We start from the raw sequence: 17,796 nt of genomic DNA on the forward strand, positions 1-17,796 counted from the left end.
TCTGCCTGTCCGTCAGAGGATAGACTTTAAAGTTCTGATGCTGGTCTATAAAGCTCTGAATGGTCTGACCCAGTATGAACCTTCCAGATCCCTCAGGTCATCTGGATCCGGTCTTTTATCAGTTCCCAGAGTCAGAACCAGACACGGAGAAGCTGCATTCAGCTTTTATGCTCCTTATATCTGGAACAAACTCCCAGAAAGCCTCAGATCAGCTGAAACACTCAGTTTATTTAAATCCAAATTGAAGACTCACCTGTTCTCAGCTGCATTTGAATAAAGCACCAAATCCACACTTTTAAGCTTAAATTTCAAAACTAACATTCAACTACTGATTTTATCTACTGTTCTGATTTTATCTACTGTTTTGATTTTATATACTGTTTTGTTTGTTTGTTTGTTTGTTAATTAGTTTGTTTGTTTGTTTGCTTGTTTTAATCAATTTTAAATCATGCTTTTTATTTGTTCTTGTTTCTAACGTCTCTGTAAAGCACTTTGAATCACCTTGTTGTTGAATTGTGCTATACAAATAAACTTGCCTTGCCTTGCCTAAAATCTGTGCAAAGTATGGCAAGTTACCAATAAGATGCTTTTTTCTAAAGCAAAGATCTGGCTCTTGTCCAAAAGCACGCAATAGTAGCTTTCATTAATAGTTGCTGCTGCTAGCCGATATAATGCCAAGTCTTTTGCCAAAAACATGTCTGCCAGAGCTTCTAGAGATCTGTTGTCTGTCTCTATGTGACCCCCTACACCCCAGCCCCCACCCTCAACCCTCACAAGGATAAGTAAAAGAGAATGAAAACTAGGTCTTTGAATGTTACTACCACTTAAGCTAAATTTAACTGACACAAGAATAGCTTTCATCAGTGCTTTCTCAGTAATCTTACCTGCTGGGGCTGATACTGTGAACTTTGGGATCCAACCAGGGTGCATGTGGGCTGGGTTCATTATAAACTAGAGGCTGAGTGCAGTGCAGAGTAAGTGAAGGTACATTTACATTATGGTGAGTGTGAGAAGGCCAAAAGGCTGAGGGGCTGAGGGGAGGACACAGAGATGATGGACTGTCAGTGATGGGTGACCTGGTGTAGCTCAGCACGGAGGGGCTGTAGAAGGTCAAAGGTCCGTGCCCGTGGTTATAGTCATGGTTACTGTCTGTGTATGGAGAGGGAATGCAGATGGTGTGGCTGTCCATGCCCACAGGAGGGCTGTACATAGCAGGCAGAAGTCCTGGGGAGCTCACCCTCTCTGTGGCTTTACTGGAGTCCACCTCCTCAAGCTGAAGGAGGGGTAACGGGTTAGCATCCAGGGCAGGGGAGGAGGTCATGTCAGGGGAATATACTGTATTTGCTGTGAATGAATGATTTGATGCAGGTGGATATTCTATAGCATCTTCTCGAATGGCCGGGTCCTGTAGCAGAGAGGGAAGAAACACTATATTAAAATAATTAACTGCTGCAAATTCTGAGCAAATACCAATATTTACAATATCGACCATAGCAGATTTTCTTTTTATACCAAGGAATTTATTTTTTCAAATTATGTAGCTCAGAGCTTTTCAGTTCACCATCTTAGAACAAGTCCATATGTTCAGAATGCACTAACTCAGTCCCAGTTCCAAGACATCAAAATTATAGTTTTGCAGTCCAAAACTGACAAGACATAATCGTCTAATTTGGCAAAAGGCAGACAACAGTTAACACGGTGAAAAAGGATGAGAAATAGGGAATGTTTTTAAAATTGAACCTAACTGGAGCGTGACCAAGACAGTAACTAGTCGTCTATTTTATCAACTGCTTCAAGGATCTGTCACCAGGGTGGCTTGCCCACTTACCTAACATGCATGTGCCAGTTTGCAACACAAAGCCTCATTACTGTGAAGCATACAAGCAATGCACTAGAATTATTCCTTAAGAATACTTAATTTGTATAGCACTAAATCACAGTTGCCTCAAAGTGCTTTATATTGTACGGAAAGTACTCTACAATAATACAGAGAAATTCCAACAATCAGACCAGCCCCTGTGAGCAAGCACTTTGGTGACAGTGGGAAGGAAAAACTCAGTTTTAACAAGAAAACACCTCCAACACAACCTGGTTCTGGGAGGGGCAGCCATCTGCTGTGACTGTTTGGGGGTGAGGGGAGGAAAACAGGACAAAAACATGCTGTGAAAAAGAGCCAGGGAGGGTCACCAGATCCAGCCCTAATTATAAGCTTTGCAAAAAGGAAAGTCTTAAAGCCTAATCTTAAAGAGAGGGTGTCTGTCTCCTGAATCCAAGCTGGGCCAACAATCTGAGACCTAAGTGCTGTATTGGGGTCATCGTCACTCTAAGACAGGGTGTTATCTGGCTTCGTGGAACGATAAAGCTGGGTATCATCTACATAGCAGTGAAAATACATGCTATGCCTTGTAATTATACTGCCCAGGGTATGGCTATATAGGAAGGATGTAATGTAAACAGAACTTGTCCTAACACAGAACCCTGTTTAACTCTACAATTAACAAATTAACATATCCACTAAAGGGGTCAACATTCTTGACAACGCTCTTTTACGAAGAGCCATTTTTAGCCATTAGTCCTTTGGACATAAGGCTGAAACTTCTTGTTCTCTTGCTGCTGTTTGTGCCTGTCCCTACTAAAGACAAGTAGCTCAATCAGCTCAGTCACTCTCCAACTTTTCTTTCTCTTCTCAGGGGGTGTCGCTCTTTGTTATGTGGGTGTGTCGCTCCTTGTGGCATCCTTTAGCACATGTTCCAGACATCTTAGGTGCTGTTTTTCAATGTGTTTTAGTGTTTCTTAAAAAATATTAGCTCATTTTAAATGTGATGCCAGAAACACATTTAGTGGTACTTAAAAAAATGTTTAAGAAACATTTAGCAGCTAATTAGCTTAACTGTGTAATCTGTGTGCAAGAAACAGGGCGCTTCTCTGAGCCTGGTTCTGCTGGAGGTTTCTTCCTGGTAAAAGGGAGTTTTTCCTTGCTCATATGGGGTCATATGGTTGTTGGCATTGTTTGTTGGGGTTTTTTTGTATTATTGCAGGGTCTTTACCTTGCAATACAACGTAAGGCAACTGTTACAGTGATTTGCCGTTATAAATAGTATTGAATAGAATTGAACTGAACTGAACTGACTTGAATGAAATTTAAAGTCAATATTGGATGCCTGTAAACTTTGGACCCTCAGTTGCAGTCTTGGTTGCGCCATTAAAAATCACTCCATGGTCTCAGGAACGCTTCCAGAAGTCACTGTCCAATAACACCGTGAACTGTGCTAGCAATAAATGCAGGTTAAAGCGCTATCATGCAAAGTATAAGCCAAATGGGATCGATAAATTAAACGGTAGCAAACTGTTCTGTGGTCAGACAAATTTTAATTTCTTTATGGAAAATATGGATACTCTGCCTCAATAATTCTGATGTGTTGTTGCCAGCAAAATCTATATCAGCCAATTGTTCTCTTAAAACGTCACATTTTCTCAGTTTAAATATTTAATGTTCTATTGTAAAATCATTGCATTCTGTTTTTATTTAGATTTCACACAGCACGCTGACAGATGATGCCACAGCTTCATTTACCATTTCAAATAATTTCAGTAACACCCTGTAGCTTTTAGATAAAATAGCATCCCTGGATGAATATACAGGACAAAAATTGGTTTTCAAAGAAATCAATTTCTAATGTAGTCAGCAAAATGTCTTTACATAGTCACACTGAAAACAATGAATAAAAGTAATAAATAGTGTAAGGATGTTAAAAATGTGCAGCTCACCAAAATAAAATGTTTGTGTCTGCACTTCCCTAAAACTCTACAACTGATATTGAATATGCATAGCTAACAAGAACCATGAACAAAACTAAGAAGACATTACTATTTCTATAATGAATGCACTGCATCTCAAACCTTAAAGCAGATGGGCTACAGCAGCAGAAGACCACGCTGGTTACCAAACCCATAATCTAAGAACAGGAAACTGAGGCTGCAATGCACACAGATCACCAAAATTGGAAGAAGATTGGAAAAAGGTTGCCTGGTCTAATTCATTCAGATGACAGGGTCCAAATTTGGCGTAAACTATGCATCAAAGGTTGACACTGAGTTCACTGTACTCAGACATCTCAGTCAAAGCATCTCAACATGAGGGCACTTTTATAATGTGGCAGAAGATGTAGTGGGAGATTCATGGACATGATGGATTTTTAACTGATAAATCTGCAGCAACTCAATGATTCAGTGATGTCAATCTGGACAAGAATCTCAGCAGAAAGGTTCCAACACCTCAGTGAAGCTAAGAGAGGATCCAGGCCCTTTGGTCTGCTGAGTGCGTTGCTCTCTGGTAATATTAGTCTGCAAACCTGGAGCAGACACTGGGTGCCTGCTGTGTTTGAAAGATAAAAACTAGACACATGTTTCATGACTAAGTGAAAAAAATTAGTCTGCTAAAGTTTTACTTTTAACCAAGTAAAGTGCACCCTGCACTAGTAGTTCAACTGCTATAGCAGTTGAACTACTAGTGCAGGGTGTTTTGCTTTGTTAGCTAACACCAACAACTGACATGTGTTAAATATTCCCACAGACTTTGTTACATGCTGCTTTTACTGAACATGTGTGTCTCTCTCTCACACACACGCGCGTGAACACACACAGTTTGTGGAGCCCAGTGAAATGATGTAACAGCTTACTTACTGTGCCGAAGGTGAAGAGACGAACCCAGTATTTATTAGCAGTGTGATTAAACTGTGAACATTTGTTCCAGAGACAGAATATAAAAGCACAAAATGATCTGCCTGTTTGACCTCACTTGGCTTGCAAAACTGTGCCAGCAAACTATGCCAGCAAAGCCATCCACTGGTTAATCAGTGCCAGAATCAACAGCTCAGCAGCTGGTACCTCTGCACAGTCAATCGCACACACCACGAATGACAAGTAGAAACATACCGCTGGCAGGTAAGGGGAGTGAGCACATCTAAGTACATTTGGAAACACTTTTTCAAGCCCTACGTGCATCATGAAGTCCTAGGTGAGCAAAGAATCTGAAAGTACAGTAGTGCCGTAGCTATGGAGATAGAGAAAAAGCAAAATATGGCAAAATTTAAGAAAAAGCTAAATATAATACAATGAATAACGCTTTGTGTTTCAGATCTCTGTGTTCTCTTATGTTTCTGTTTTTAATTTGTTTTAAACGCTGCTCTATTTTCCACTTCGTGGCCACAATCCATGGCCTGGATAGTAAACATAAAGCTACATTTCACTCGCTTCACAGTGTCAGCTGAGACCAAAAGTCATAATAACATGCAAATGTATCTTGGACAAAAGGATAAATTATAAAACACAAGAAAAACGTCGGCAGTTCAACGCTGTTACTGTGTACTAGTCAGTCAATGAACAGTCAATGTGTGTATAACGCAGGTCAGGTCAAAGTGGTCTTGAGCAAAAACAATGCACCCTGTATACGAACGTCACCTCTCACCTAATTCCCAGCCTGGGTCCTTCGAGGCCATCACATTCACTTCCATTCACAAAAAGTAAATACGTCCAAGAAATACAGCCTTTGATTTTAACTAGTGGGTTTCACTGAACCCAAGTGGACACCATGAGTTGAAACCTATAGCTCTTAAGTCAGGTCAGATGTCCATACATACAGACATCTGCCTTGCTGCAGGTAGATGGTTAAGATAAACAGAGACAGTAATTATGTATTTTCCATAATATGTTAGCATTATTTGTCATTTAGCTTTTACCATCCAATTTTAGAAGTGCATGCAGGGCACTGTAAGTAATGTGTATGATGCTGAAGATGATAATCACCTGATCTGACGAGAAGAAGCAAATATCTGCTCATCACTGACATCAGATCCGAAGACAGCTTACACAGTAACTGAAGCTGCTATTTTAAGCTTGGTATTTTGGTTCAAATACATTTCATAAATTTTTACTAGCGGTTTAAATCAGGAAATCTCTCTTAGCTGTACTGCCAAGGAGCAGAGATATGAAGCTATCCCATATGGAAAAGATATATATAAATCTTATAAAGTTTGTTTCTGTCTTGTGTGAAACTTGTATGAAAAGCATACAAGAGTAAAAACAGATATCCCTTGAAAAATTATATAAATGACTTGTATGTTTTGGATACTTACTAAAACAAGGTATGAAAGTAATGAGAAAGTGGCCACTTTCATGAGTAAATCATATAAGCCTTATATGATTCACTATATGAAGTAGGCCACATCTTAAGCAAGTCTTTTATAAGTTTTTACTATTTCTTTTCCATATGGGATAGAACAGACGATAATGTGTGTTCTCTGACATCAGAATCACAATCAGGAATTTAATTATCCTTAAGGAAATTATGTAGGGATATGTTGCTAGCAGAGATAGGCAGTAACGCGTTACTGTAATCCGATTACTTTTTTCACGTAATGAGTAAAGTAAGGGATTACTATTGCAAAAAAGTAATTCGATTACTGTTACTTTCCCGTAAGCACGCTGCGTTACTGCGTTACTAAACCGTGATTTTGTGAGTGTCTCATGACAATGACGTATGAGCTGCCAACGTCCGTGGTGTGGGAGAGAGTACAACCATGCAGCGTGGAAGTACTGAACTGACATTACTTTGAGTTTGATTCTGTAAAAAGTGACAAAAACATTAGTGTGCGCTGTACACTCACACACTGTGTGGGAAGAAAACTTCTTTCTACAGCAAAAAATTGAACTTCAAACCTGAGCAAGCACCTAGCACGCCGGCACGGGAATGTGAAATTCACAGAGAAACCCACAGATCCCCCAACTGACATGACTGCTGCGGCACTGGGCAAACCTCCACCGGCCCCACTCCTGCTAAACAGGTGACAACAGATTTAAGAGGGACAGGACCTAGCGCAGCTGAATCTTTGATTTTATTTATCCTTTGCTGTGTTTTCATTGCATCTATTTGAAAGAGTGAGTGTAAACACAAAAATTATACATTTTATGTGCTGGAATATGCAGAAAATAGGTTTAAATGTTAAACAAATTTCTTCAAGTCAAAGACTGTTGCATATAATTAAATTTTTGCTTGATGCACTGTGCATCAAGTTTAAAGATTAAAAGTAATAAAACAAGCCTTTAATTTATTCAGTTTTATATGAAGGATTATGCATAAAAAATAGAATTGGGCTGAAAGGTCTGTTGCTTTATGTATTCAGGTTGTGTACCATGTTTTTAAAAAATAAGTAACTAATTACTTTTGAAAATAAGTAATCACTAAAGTACTTACTTTGGAAAAGTAATCAGTAATTAGTAACTAATACCTTTTTCAAGTAAATTGACCAACACTGGTTGTCAGGAGTGGAATGTACATGACATGTACATCTGGCAACTTTTTGCTAACACGGTGCCAAAATGTATTAGTCCTACGTGCTTTTGTGGGCTCGCTACTGAGTTCTTCTGCCCACTAGTGACCCAGAAATGACTTGAGTGTTGCTGTTGGGACTGCAGCTGGGTCATCTGCCTTCTGTCAACTGCAACTCCTCCTATGACTTAACTGCCTTGGAGGACAAACTCAGCATTGTAGGACATGTTTGCTGTTATAAAGTGATTTTGTGTTTTAGCACAAATATCCACACATATTTTCACCAACACCAAGCAGCTTGATAGCACGTGCAGTACTTAAAGAACATTTGGTGCTACTTGCAAGGAATTTTGAGAATTCTTTTGTTAGATTTGTAGTGCAGTTTACTCATATGCATAATTAAAGCGTTATTGCATCCATGAAATACGACTTGCAAGAGCTAAGCACGACCAGATCAAAGTTTATGGAACAAGCAGCAGGAATGGAAAAGAAAATTAAACTGCTACAGAGACCAAACAGAAGATTCACAATTATAGTAAAGCTAACTGCCAACACTCTGCCTGACATTTCACATCTGAATATTTTCTCAGACTTGCCAAATTTAAACACACTGCTGTGCTCTAATTGATTGCAACTCTTCAGTATTTCTCAAAAAAAAAAAAAAGCCAAATGTTCTAACTAAATGACTTCACACTTAATTTAAAAGACATAAAAAAAGAGTATAAACAACTCACTTAATTCCTAGAGCTGTGTGGCTCAACACTCAGGCTTTTACTATGAATAAAGCTCTTCTGTCAGAATGTTGTGCTCAAGTTTGAGCTTTGGACACACTGGTGCTCATGGCAGCTTTCCATGGTAAACCACCAGTCAGGCAACAAGGGGTCAAAGGACCCAGTGTTTAATTCCACTGCTTCCTTTCATTTACATATAATTAAGAACCGGGCTATTGAACAATCAGGACGGCTTTGCCTTTATTTTGCTCAAATTTTCATAAAAAGCTAAAATTGTTAAAACGTTTTAGTCTTTTAGGAAGATGCTGGTCTTTTTCTACTTTTCACTCTTACTACTAAAACAGAAAAAAAGAGAAAACATTAAGTATCATAATTTTTTATCAGTCAAGTAATGAAGGCATTTTTTTAACATCTAGACCCTGTAGGACCAAACTTTAAGGGAAAAACACAGACTAAAAAAGATCTTTTTTAGTTAAGTGGTTACTCATAAAATCAGTTGTTTTGGGTAGTAAAAACAGAAAATAAAAAGCATGATGTAGAAGTCTATATTCACCTAAATGGGCATCTTTTATTTAATACATGCGCATACGGCCGCTTGGTTAGAAACAACCTTTGACAAAACCAAAGTTTCCTTAATGCAAAATGAAAGAGGCAGAGGACAGTGACACCATGCATTGTCCGGTGGACTTAAAAGTTTGGGAGTGTGTCGCTGCTTCAAGCTTATTGTCACTGCATAACCAGCCAGTAAATCAGTTACATACCGTCTAAACTTTAAAGCGAAAAAATTCCCGAGTTAAAATAAACTTTTATAAATAAATACCCAGCTAAATGTTGCATATGGCACAGTTCATTCTAAAGCTCAATACTGGACTTCATTTTTGAAAAGGTGCAGCATGTAACCTAAACTCATCTACCAGCCTCCAAATGTGGCCAAAGTCGGTTTATCCCCACCAACAAAAACATCTTTGTCGCAGAATCAAAAACCCCAAACACTTCTGACAATCTGTGAAAAGTAGGGGGTGCATTGCTGTTATACTTTAAACAAAAAAATCATGAGACCTGACCACAAATGGATTAAACTATGTCCTTCTTTAGGCAGTATATTAAAAACTTGTTTATTCCTCTTGTATAAAGAAGCTCCCCCTGTCAGAAAAAGGCTCCCAGCCAGTAACACATACCGGAACACAAAGGCTCCCGGCAAAACTATTAGGCAGCCTCTATCCCTCCATTCTCTCAATCCCACAAAGCCGACAAGGAGCTGCTGGAGGACGAGAGGCCCGCCGAATTAAAGAGGTTGACAGATTACATGCATGCAGGAGTAGCAGGAGGAAGTTTCTGCTTCTGGTTTGCAGAGAAGTCGAAACAGAGAGGCTACGGCAGAACGGACAGACTGATTACAGTGTCGGGATGTGGAGTCATTTTAGCTGTCACCTGTCACTGCTGCCACTCCATCTACCTGCCAGATGGGTTTGGCCCATTTACTGTAGCAGAGTTCTCCAGAGAAATATGCCACGTCCTGTGAAAGGCATTCCATTTTTCTTCTGAACCTTTTAAGCATCAAATTTAAGTGTAAAAGTAGAAAAAAATACCTCAGGGATGGTGTTAAATCAGTTAACACCAAGTGCTAAAATTTGATACGTGAGTATGTGATCATTTCAGAGACGTGCTTCATAGCTTAACTCGTGATTCTAAAGTGCCTGTAGTTAAACCTGTGACAAACCGAGGACCTGTCCAGGGTGTACCCTGGGATAGACTCCAGCCTCACCACGACCCGGAATGGGATAAGTGGAGGGAAATGGGAAATTGATGAACGGATTAGTACTGCGAGTACTAAGCTACAAAGCTGGGACAACTGGCCCATCTATGCTTACTGTGTCACAAGTCAGTAGTACATGACTAGACCTATAGGCTACATTTTTCTACTTAGACACAACGACGAGAGAGGATTTCACACCTGCTGTCCCAGCAAGGTTTATTTGCCAAAAACAGAAACAAGCAGGGGTAAAGAAAGTTGAGGATGATAGGAGCTGTTGCTGAACTCTCTGTAATTCTTTTGTTGTTGTTATTTTCATTAATTATTAGCCTCAAATAAATGTGAAGCCCAAGAGCAGGAAAAAAATTAAAAGTGGTGCAAAAAGTGGTGTTAAGTCTTTATAGCTAATTGCACCTTTATGGTTTTTCCTACTGTTATAAATTAATTATAAAAATTCTTATATCAAATAATTATTCACGATAACCTTGTCAGTGAGTTTACCACTTCCTGGAACTGCTAGCTATATTCACTGACCAATTATGTGACTTATTTCTGACTGTACCTTCAGTCAGACCATAAACAAACTCATTAGGAAATGACTTGGTCATTAGGTGGTTGCCAACATCTGGTGGCCTTAAGACGCAGGTTAAAGTATTCCTGCAGTGGCCTAATTTTTCCAACCAGGAAGCTACATCCATCGTTTTTGTCTATGAATCAGACAGTCAAAATAAATAACTGATCCTCTAATATTTATATTTTGTTGTTGCTTCCAGTGACACCTGTTCTCTCTAAATATAAGCCCAGAACATCAAGCATCATTTGGGCTCAAGGGAGAATTGCTACGCAACTAAAAAATTGTCCTGATCACAAGAAGAGAAGCTGGTGAAGCTGCTGGTTCCTGACCATCTAGAGGTGATCTTGACCTATTACTTGCCTAATAGGTTACCACCATACAGTTTTTTGCCTAACAGAGGACAGTATCAAAATGCAGTGGAGGAGCTTTCTTGACATTTCTTTAAGAAGTCTTCAGGAATAGTTCTCCAGGCTTCTTTAAGAACATTCCAAAGCTCTTCTTTGGATTTTTGTTGCTGTCTGTTTTCTTTCAAGATGATCATAAACTGCTTTGATAACATTGAGGTCTGAGCTCTGAGGAGGCCTAGTCCCTGGCTGAGAGTGTTCAGTTGTGTGTTTTTCTATCCTGGTTTACTTATATTGTATTGGGAGTGTTCGAAATCATTGTTAAGCAGAAAAATGGAGTAGTTGACAATGAGATACTTTCCAAATGGTATTGTATGTCGAATCTGTGCTTTTGACTGTACTTTGTTGCATTCGCAGGTTCATATTTCCATCAGTCCGTAAATTCCATCAGGATCTCCAACACAACTAAAATCCAGCACCAAACCATGACACAGCCTACATTATGTTTTATAGATGACTACACTCAGTGACCTCTCTTGACCTCCACGGCGAGACAATCTGAGCAAAAACTTCAAAGTTCTGTTGCAAACGTTTGTTAGTCCAGTTCACTTCCTTAAGAATGGCCTTCCATTGAGACAAGTTTTGATGAGACTTTGTAGAACAGTAGAAGGATCAACTGAAGGACCTGATGTATACTAGTGGTGCAACGGATCACGAATGATCCGTAATCCGAACCGATCCCACTCCACGGTTCGGCACGCACATGATCCAAAGATTCGAAAAAGGAATCTGGTGGGTCTGTCAAGCGATAGTTATGGCCAGCGATAGTTATGGCCAGCGCTAGCGGTCCAAGTGGAGGAGTAGAGGAGTTTGCAGTATTTAAGCAGCCCTTTGCTGCCCAGTCCGCCCGGGCTAAAGCTATTACAAAAGCTACTGGGGTGTTTAGCTGCAGACGGGAGGCCATATTCCGTTGTGCAAAACAAGGGGTTTAATCTATGATGAACGTGCTTGAGACACGCTATGATATCCCGCAAGATCGTTCCAAGCATGTATGAGCAGGAAAAGTTTAAAGTTATGGCTGAACTGTCCCAGGCATCTTCTGTTGCCCAACTACAAACGGGTGGACCTCCAGGGAAACGGAAAGCTACGGAGTGGTAGATACAAAGCCCTGTACTGCCCTATATTTTACCTTAATTTGTTTTTTTATAATTGCGTGGAATGAGTCTTGAGTTGAGTATACCATAAGCAATTATAGTTGAGTTTTTTAAAAGGCAAAAATACTTAAATAAGTTAATAAGTAAATATTAAAATTTTGTCACCACGAGATTTTTGAGCCGTTGCACCACTAACGTATACCATAAGCAATGATTAAACTCAGGCTTTCTTCCATAGTTTGCCTTTTGTCCTGTCTCTCTGCCCCTAATTCCATTGCAATAAGCCTAGGCTGCTGGGTTTCCCATGACGCAATGAACCATTCTTCTTCATGCTCCTCTTTTCACTCTCTATGTGTTTATACTCCCGTCTGCATTTAATCATTAGCTATTATTAATCTCTGGCTCTCTTCCGCAGCGTGTCTATTGTCCTGTTTCCTCCTCCCCAAACAGTCGTGGCTGCTCCTCCACGAGCCTGGTTTTGCAAGAGGTTGAGGTGACTGTTGTAATTTTGTGCTGTATAAAAAAAATAAATTGAAAATTGAATTGAAGTGAAGTGAAGTGAAACTTGTGGCAACTAGGGATGGGTATCGTTTAGGTTTTCGGTACTTTTGAAACGGTGCCGGTGCTCAAACGGTGCTCCAACCGGTGCTTAAAGAATGGAGAACACAAAATTGGTCCAAAAACCTCTCATATTCAGCTGGTTTTTTGTAAAAAGATAACAATGTTAGCCTTTTCTGCAGCTATGGGGCATATATGGTATCACTCTTGGCTGGAAGCAGTGCTTAAACAATGGAAAAAATACAAACTTTGTCCAAAAACCTCTCATGTTTAGCTGTTTCCCTCTTTTTCTTTGGTCATTTTAGCCTTTTTGGCCAGGGTGAAGGGAGTATCTGCCATCAAACAAGAAGACAGCTGCATGTAGCTATGATGATAGTAGCTAGTTCACCTTACATGCATTCATGTAATAACGTGGTTAGCCCACTCAACGTAAATTACACACGAACAACATAAAGCTACTCACGCAGAGAAGAACGGCTGCTGCTGCCATCAAATACGGCACATTTCTCGGCTTAAAAAAAAAACGCTATGCGTCGTCAGGTGTTTCATCGGATTTGAGGTGTTACCTCCTTTGCACAGTATCACCTTAAAGCACTTGTTGCAGGCTGCTGAGTTTGCATATTTTGCTGTGAAGTACAGCCAGACTTTGACTGCTTCGCCTTGGGCATTTTTAATCTGTAGCTCTGCTCTAAAGGAACGTACGTACCTGGACCCGCCTACTATCCTCGGAAACGTAAAATGATTGGCTAGAAGTGTATCACAGCTCAGGAAAAAAAAGCACCGAAATAAAGCACCGAAATGTGCGCTGCTTTTCGGTCTGGTTACTACCGTTTATGATGGCACTGGACACCGGTACCCATCCCTAGTGGCAACAGTTGTGACTGCTATATAAATAAAATTGAAATGAGTTGAATTAAAGAGAATCCTTTTTTTCTTAAGGACATGAACTTCAGACACTATTCGTCTGCAGTAGATACAGTGCCTTGAAAAAGTATTCACAACCCTTAAACTTTTCCACATTTTGTCCTGTTACAACTACAAACTTAAATGTTATTGTAAATTTATACGACAGACCAACACAAAGTAGTGCATACTGTAATTGTAAAGTGGAAGTGATGTCATACATGATGTTCAAAATTCGTTATAAATAAAAGTCTGAAAAGTGTGAAGTGCGTTTGTATTCAGTCCTCCTGAGTCAAAACCATACCAAACCACCTGTCACTGCAGTTGCCATGGGCATGTCTCTACCACCTTTGCACATTCAGACTTCAATTTTTGCCCATTCTTCTATGAACAATAGCTTCAGTTCAGTCAGATTGGACGGAGGGCATTTATGAACACCAATTTAAAAGGCTTGCCACAGATTCTTTTGCATTTTAACAGGGACATGTGAGTATACTGTGATTAAGGGGAACCCCCATCACAGTCTCAAGTCTTTTGCAGCCTCTAACATGACTTCTTACAGGATTGACCTGTATTTAGCACCATCCATCTTCCCATCAACTCTGACCAGCTATCCTGTTCCTGTTGAAAAAAGGCACCACTGCATCATGACGCTACCACCACCATGCTTCACAGTGGGGATGATGTATTCAAGCTGCCATTCTTCCATAAAAGCCAGATTTGTGGAGTACATAAGTAATAGTTGACTAGGTTCTCCCAGTTGAGCTCAAAATCACCTCGTTTGTGGAAAGATTCCATTTGATGCCAGTCAAACTCTGTTTATCTATCTAAAAATAGAAATGAGAATAAATTATACGGTTTTATTGCTGGCTGGTAGCAAAAGACTGCAAAAGATACAGTTTTGAATTGGCTCCTTGCTAAGCCATCTGTTATGTGTACACACAATGCTGGTTCATCCCTTGAGACAGGTGCCTTTCATGATTATTCCTCTAAAAATAGTCAGCTACAAGGATTGGCCTGTAAATGAGTGGAAAAGCAGCCAATGCCCAAAGAAAAACTTGAAAGACCTTCAGAAAGCCTGGAGAACTACAGCTCAAAACCACTTTTTTTGTTTTAAATCTCAAGTCTGGTTCCTTGGGAGCAAAAAATAGAGAAATTGTGGGTCAAGACTTTTGCACAGCACTTTACACTTTGACATACATTTTAAACTGATTTACAGAGGCCACGATGACAGACAAGTTATTTTCCATGAGCAAGAACTGAGTCTGGTAACCTATCAAAGGTATTCACTGCAGTATCATTTTACAACTTTAGTTTCTGACGGGTCTTCACAAAATTGAGAAATAAAGGTCACTAGAGGCAAAATTTGGTTAAGAAAGTAACTAAGTAGATGAATAAGATCTAGTGAGAGCAGAGTGGGCAATCTGCATAATTTGGCTAATTTGAACATGTAAAATAATTTACAAATGTGCATTTCCTAACCTGAGCAAACAGTGATCATTTAATGCAAAAATGTTTAATATCAACCTAACAAATATAATCTTTTTCACTTTAAAAATGTAGTACGTGTGAACGAAACCCCTGATATGCATGGATCATGTCACATGTGCACACAGGGTATCGGTAATTGTAAGCTGAATTCAAAAGCTACCAGAAAACATCTAAGAGACTGGTGCATTCATGCATTACCCTAAATGACACTGACTTGTTTTTTTTAAATAAAGTGGTTAGCTCATGGCCTCTTGATTAAAAAGCAAAGAGAAAATCAACAAACTATCTATAGTATTCAGTTTGTGTTAACATATGATTATGGTTACATGATTTTAAACAAGTTTATCTGCTAATAGTGGACAAGTTATCCTGTTAACATGTACAAGTTTATCTGCTAAGCAAACAAGCAGGCGGTACACAGAAAAAATAGGGCTATCCTGGTGGATCATCTTCTGAAGTAAGTATATGCTAACTAGCCTCTTTGAAAAAATATATATATTTACATAGTAGAGGACAGTTATGTGCCTCTGATACTCATTCATTCATCCTCTGATAATAGAAAATTACCATAAATAAAGTTGGTTGCCAAGTCTGGTCTACAGTTTTGTGTAAAAGTATTTGCGTTTTTGTTACACAAATTGTAATACAACACAAAGAAAACTCAAGTAAATACACACCTGACTCTATATGGAAAAGTAACTGATTCCTAAACTGGATAACTGGTTTATCCAGGAGCAATCACCTGATTTGTGGAGCAGAAATAACTTAAAAACTAACACATCAACGAAGCCCCACTCACCTGCTGGCCACATCTTTTACTTGCAAGGAGCAGCCAATCAGGAGAAAGCTGGCATAAAAGGGAAAGGAATGAAATAGCATTGAGAGGGCTACATCAGTGCTCATCTTAATTACATGAGGATTATTTGCAGTTGTGAATCATACAAAACTAGTAGAATCAAATAATAAAAATATGGAAAATCAGAAATGAGCGCAATAGGGCCCCTTTCACTTTAACATTGTGTCCACTGTATAGTCTTTAGAGGCAACACAAAAGAATATAAATGGCAGCTGTTTAACTGTATAAACTAAAAGATATTTCTGAACATCAGGGTCACTGATCTCCAACGTAATGGATAGTCAAAGTAGCTAAGGACGCTGATAATTGGCTGGAAATGTAAGATAATTTTAGAGTAAGCAAACACTGTGAAGTTCTCTTTTTAATTAAGCAAAACTGCACATGGATGTATCCATGTGATTAAAATATCTGAGATAACATTACCAATAACTTTTCTGATTACATTTACCACACAAATTCAACGGAAATCATTACAAATGTGAACTGTGAAAATAATGCAGCACCCAGCAGCACCAGTAACAGCACAATAAGTCATAAACGCACGCACTAGTGCATGACCATAAGTCATCAGATACACCTACTCCAAGTCAGGTTGTCAAAAAACATCAACACTCAGATACAAATATATGTATTAAAGAGTCAGACAGAGAGTCCAGAGTGACAAGAACCAATCCGAGCAAACTGAATTAAATCCACAGCAGAGCCGAATGAGACAGTTTCAGGCGTCAGCAGCTGTTTGTAGCCTGAACTGCAAAGTGAAGGAGAGCAGTTTTGAACTTTAGATGCCGGCTGCAGGCAAATACGCCCAAGATGATAAACTTTAACAATAATAATATAACAACAATAATTTATTCAAACGTGTTACTTGTTTTGTTGCAGCCAGTCTTTCTTTCTTTCACAGTCAGCGCTCTGTTTAATATCTTTGTTTAATTTTTGTTTTTATACCACACTTCACCCAAAGTTTATAAGGCTTCCATAACACTCTTCTTCTATAGTAATGAAATTATTTAGATGTATTGTGATGTTTGTTGAATCCTTTGTATACCAGTATTTTTAAAATATATTTTACCTTCACAGGGCATAAAGGAATGATCTAAATAATTGATAAAATGAAAAAAAATCTCTTAAACTTATACTTATTTTGTTAAATGTAAATGGGAAGCAGCTAAAAATTAACAACTAGTAAACTAACAACTAACAAGTTAACCTTTTCAAAATATGGATTCTTTCCCATTACTTTGATTGTTGCAGAATTAGGTCAAACATTTTACCTGAGGTACCGACATCTAACAAAACCCATTCATTGTGTTCAGTGCCATTTTAAGGTGCCAAATTGCTTCTAATAACGGTAACACATACATTTCCACTAAAAAGGAGCAAAGCTACTTAAAGTCTGTTGTTTCAGTTAAACAATGCTGTTCAACCTGGAAATCTCAGCTAAACTCTGTGCACCAGTTATAAATGTGCCAATGATGAGGAGGTTTACTGACACAGTGGCGCTGTGCTTCGTTTCGAAGCAGTCAGCTTTCTCTTTTTTGGGATGGAATCACACTATGATTCACAATTTTCCCCACAGATTTAGTTGAAGTCAGGTAATCACATGAGTGGTTTTTCATATGGTTGCCTGGATACAATGCTGGTCACTTCAACTAAATGCTAAAAGGGCCAACTCACAAATCTGTGCAACCTGCTTTTGCTTGGATTTCTATTCAAGTTCTAACTGGAAGTGACAACTCGCATGGCTCATATGATGGGAGAACTGTGCTATTCCTGGCTGCTAAGATTTGTTTTTCATGAAAAGCAGATTATGAGCCAAATTAAGATAATCTGTAAAATAAGATCATCAAATGATCCACCTTTTCAAGATGTAGTTTAGCTGGATGCATTTGAAATCCTGGGCGAGCTACAAAAATTCTAAATGGCAAATCAACAATTCCTGTAAGTTTCCACCTATAAAATATATTAAATAATAAATACATTTAAAACAATCTGCACCCACACACACACACACACACACACACACACACACACACACAGGTTTATATCCACCAGTACTGTTCTTCAGTCTGAAATATATCTCAAAGCATGTCATCAAACATTCATCA

The 17,796-nt window shown here is 38.9% G+C and overlaps 1 protein-coding gene across 1 annotated transcript in view; it reads right to left on the bottom strand.

Annotated features, from left to right (window-relative positions):
• esr2b (estrogen receptor 2b) overlaps positions 1-15,667 on the bottom strand; it is a 33,697-nt gene extending 18,030 nt beyond the window's left edge. The window contains exons 1-2 of the mRNA XM_013909675.1: positions 15,635-15,667; positions 885-1,405 (exon numbers count right to left, since the gene is read on the bottom strand). Of these exons, the coding sequence (XP_013765129.1) occupies positions 885-1,321 (437 nt within the window). The 5' untranslated portion in view covers positions 1,322-1,405; positions 15,635-15,667. The remainder of the gene's footprint in view (positions 1-884; positions 1,406-15,634) is intronic.
• Positions 15,668-17,796: the final 2,129 nt, after the last annotated feature.

Source organism: Pundamilia nyererei, unplaced genomic scaffold (assembly GCF_000239375.1).
Source record: "Pundamilia nyererei isolate P.nyererei 1_Seehausen unplaced genomic scaffold, PunNye1.0 scaffold00029, whole genome shotgun sequence".
In the NCBI taxonomy this organism is placed as follows: domain Eukaryota; kingdom Metazoa; phylum Chordata; class Actinopteri; order Cichliformes; family Cichlidae; genus Pundamilia; species Pundamilia nyererei.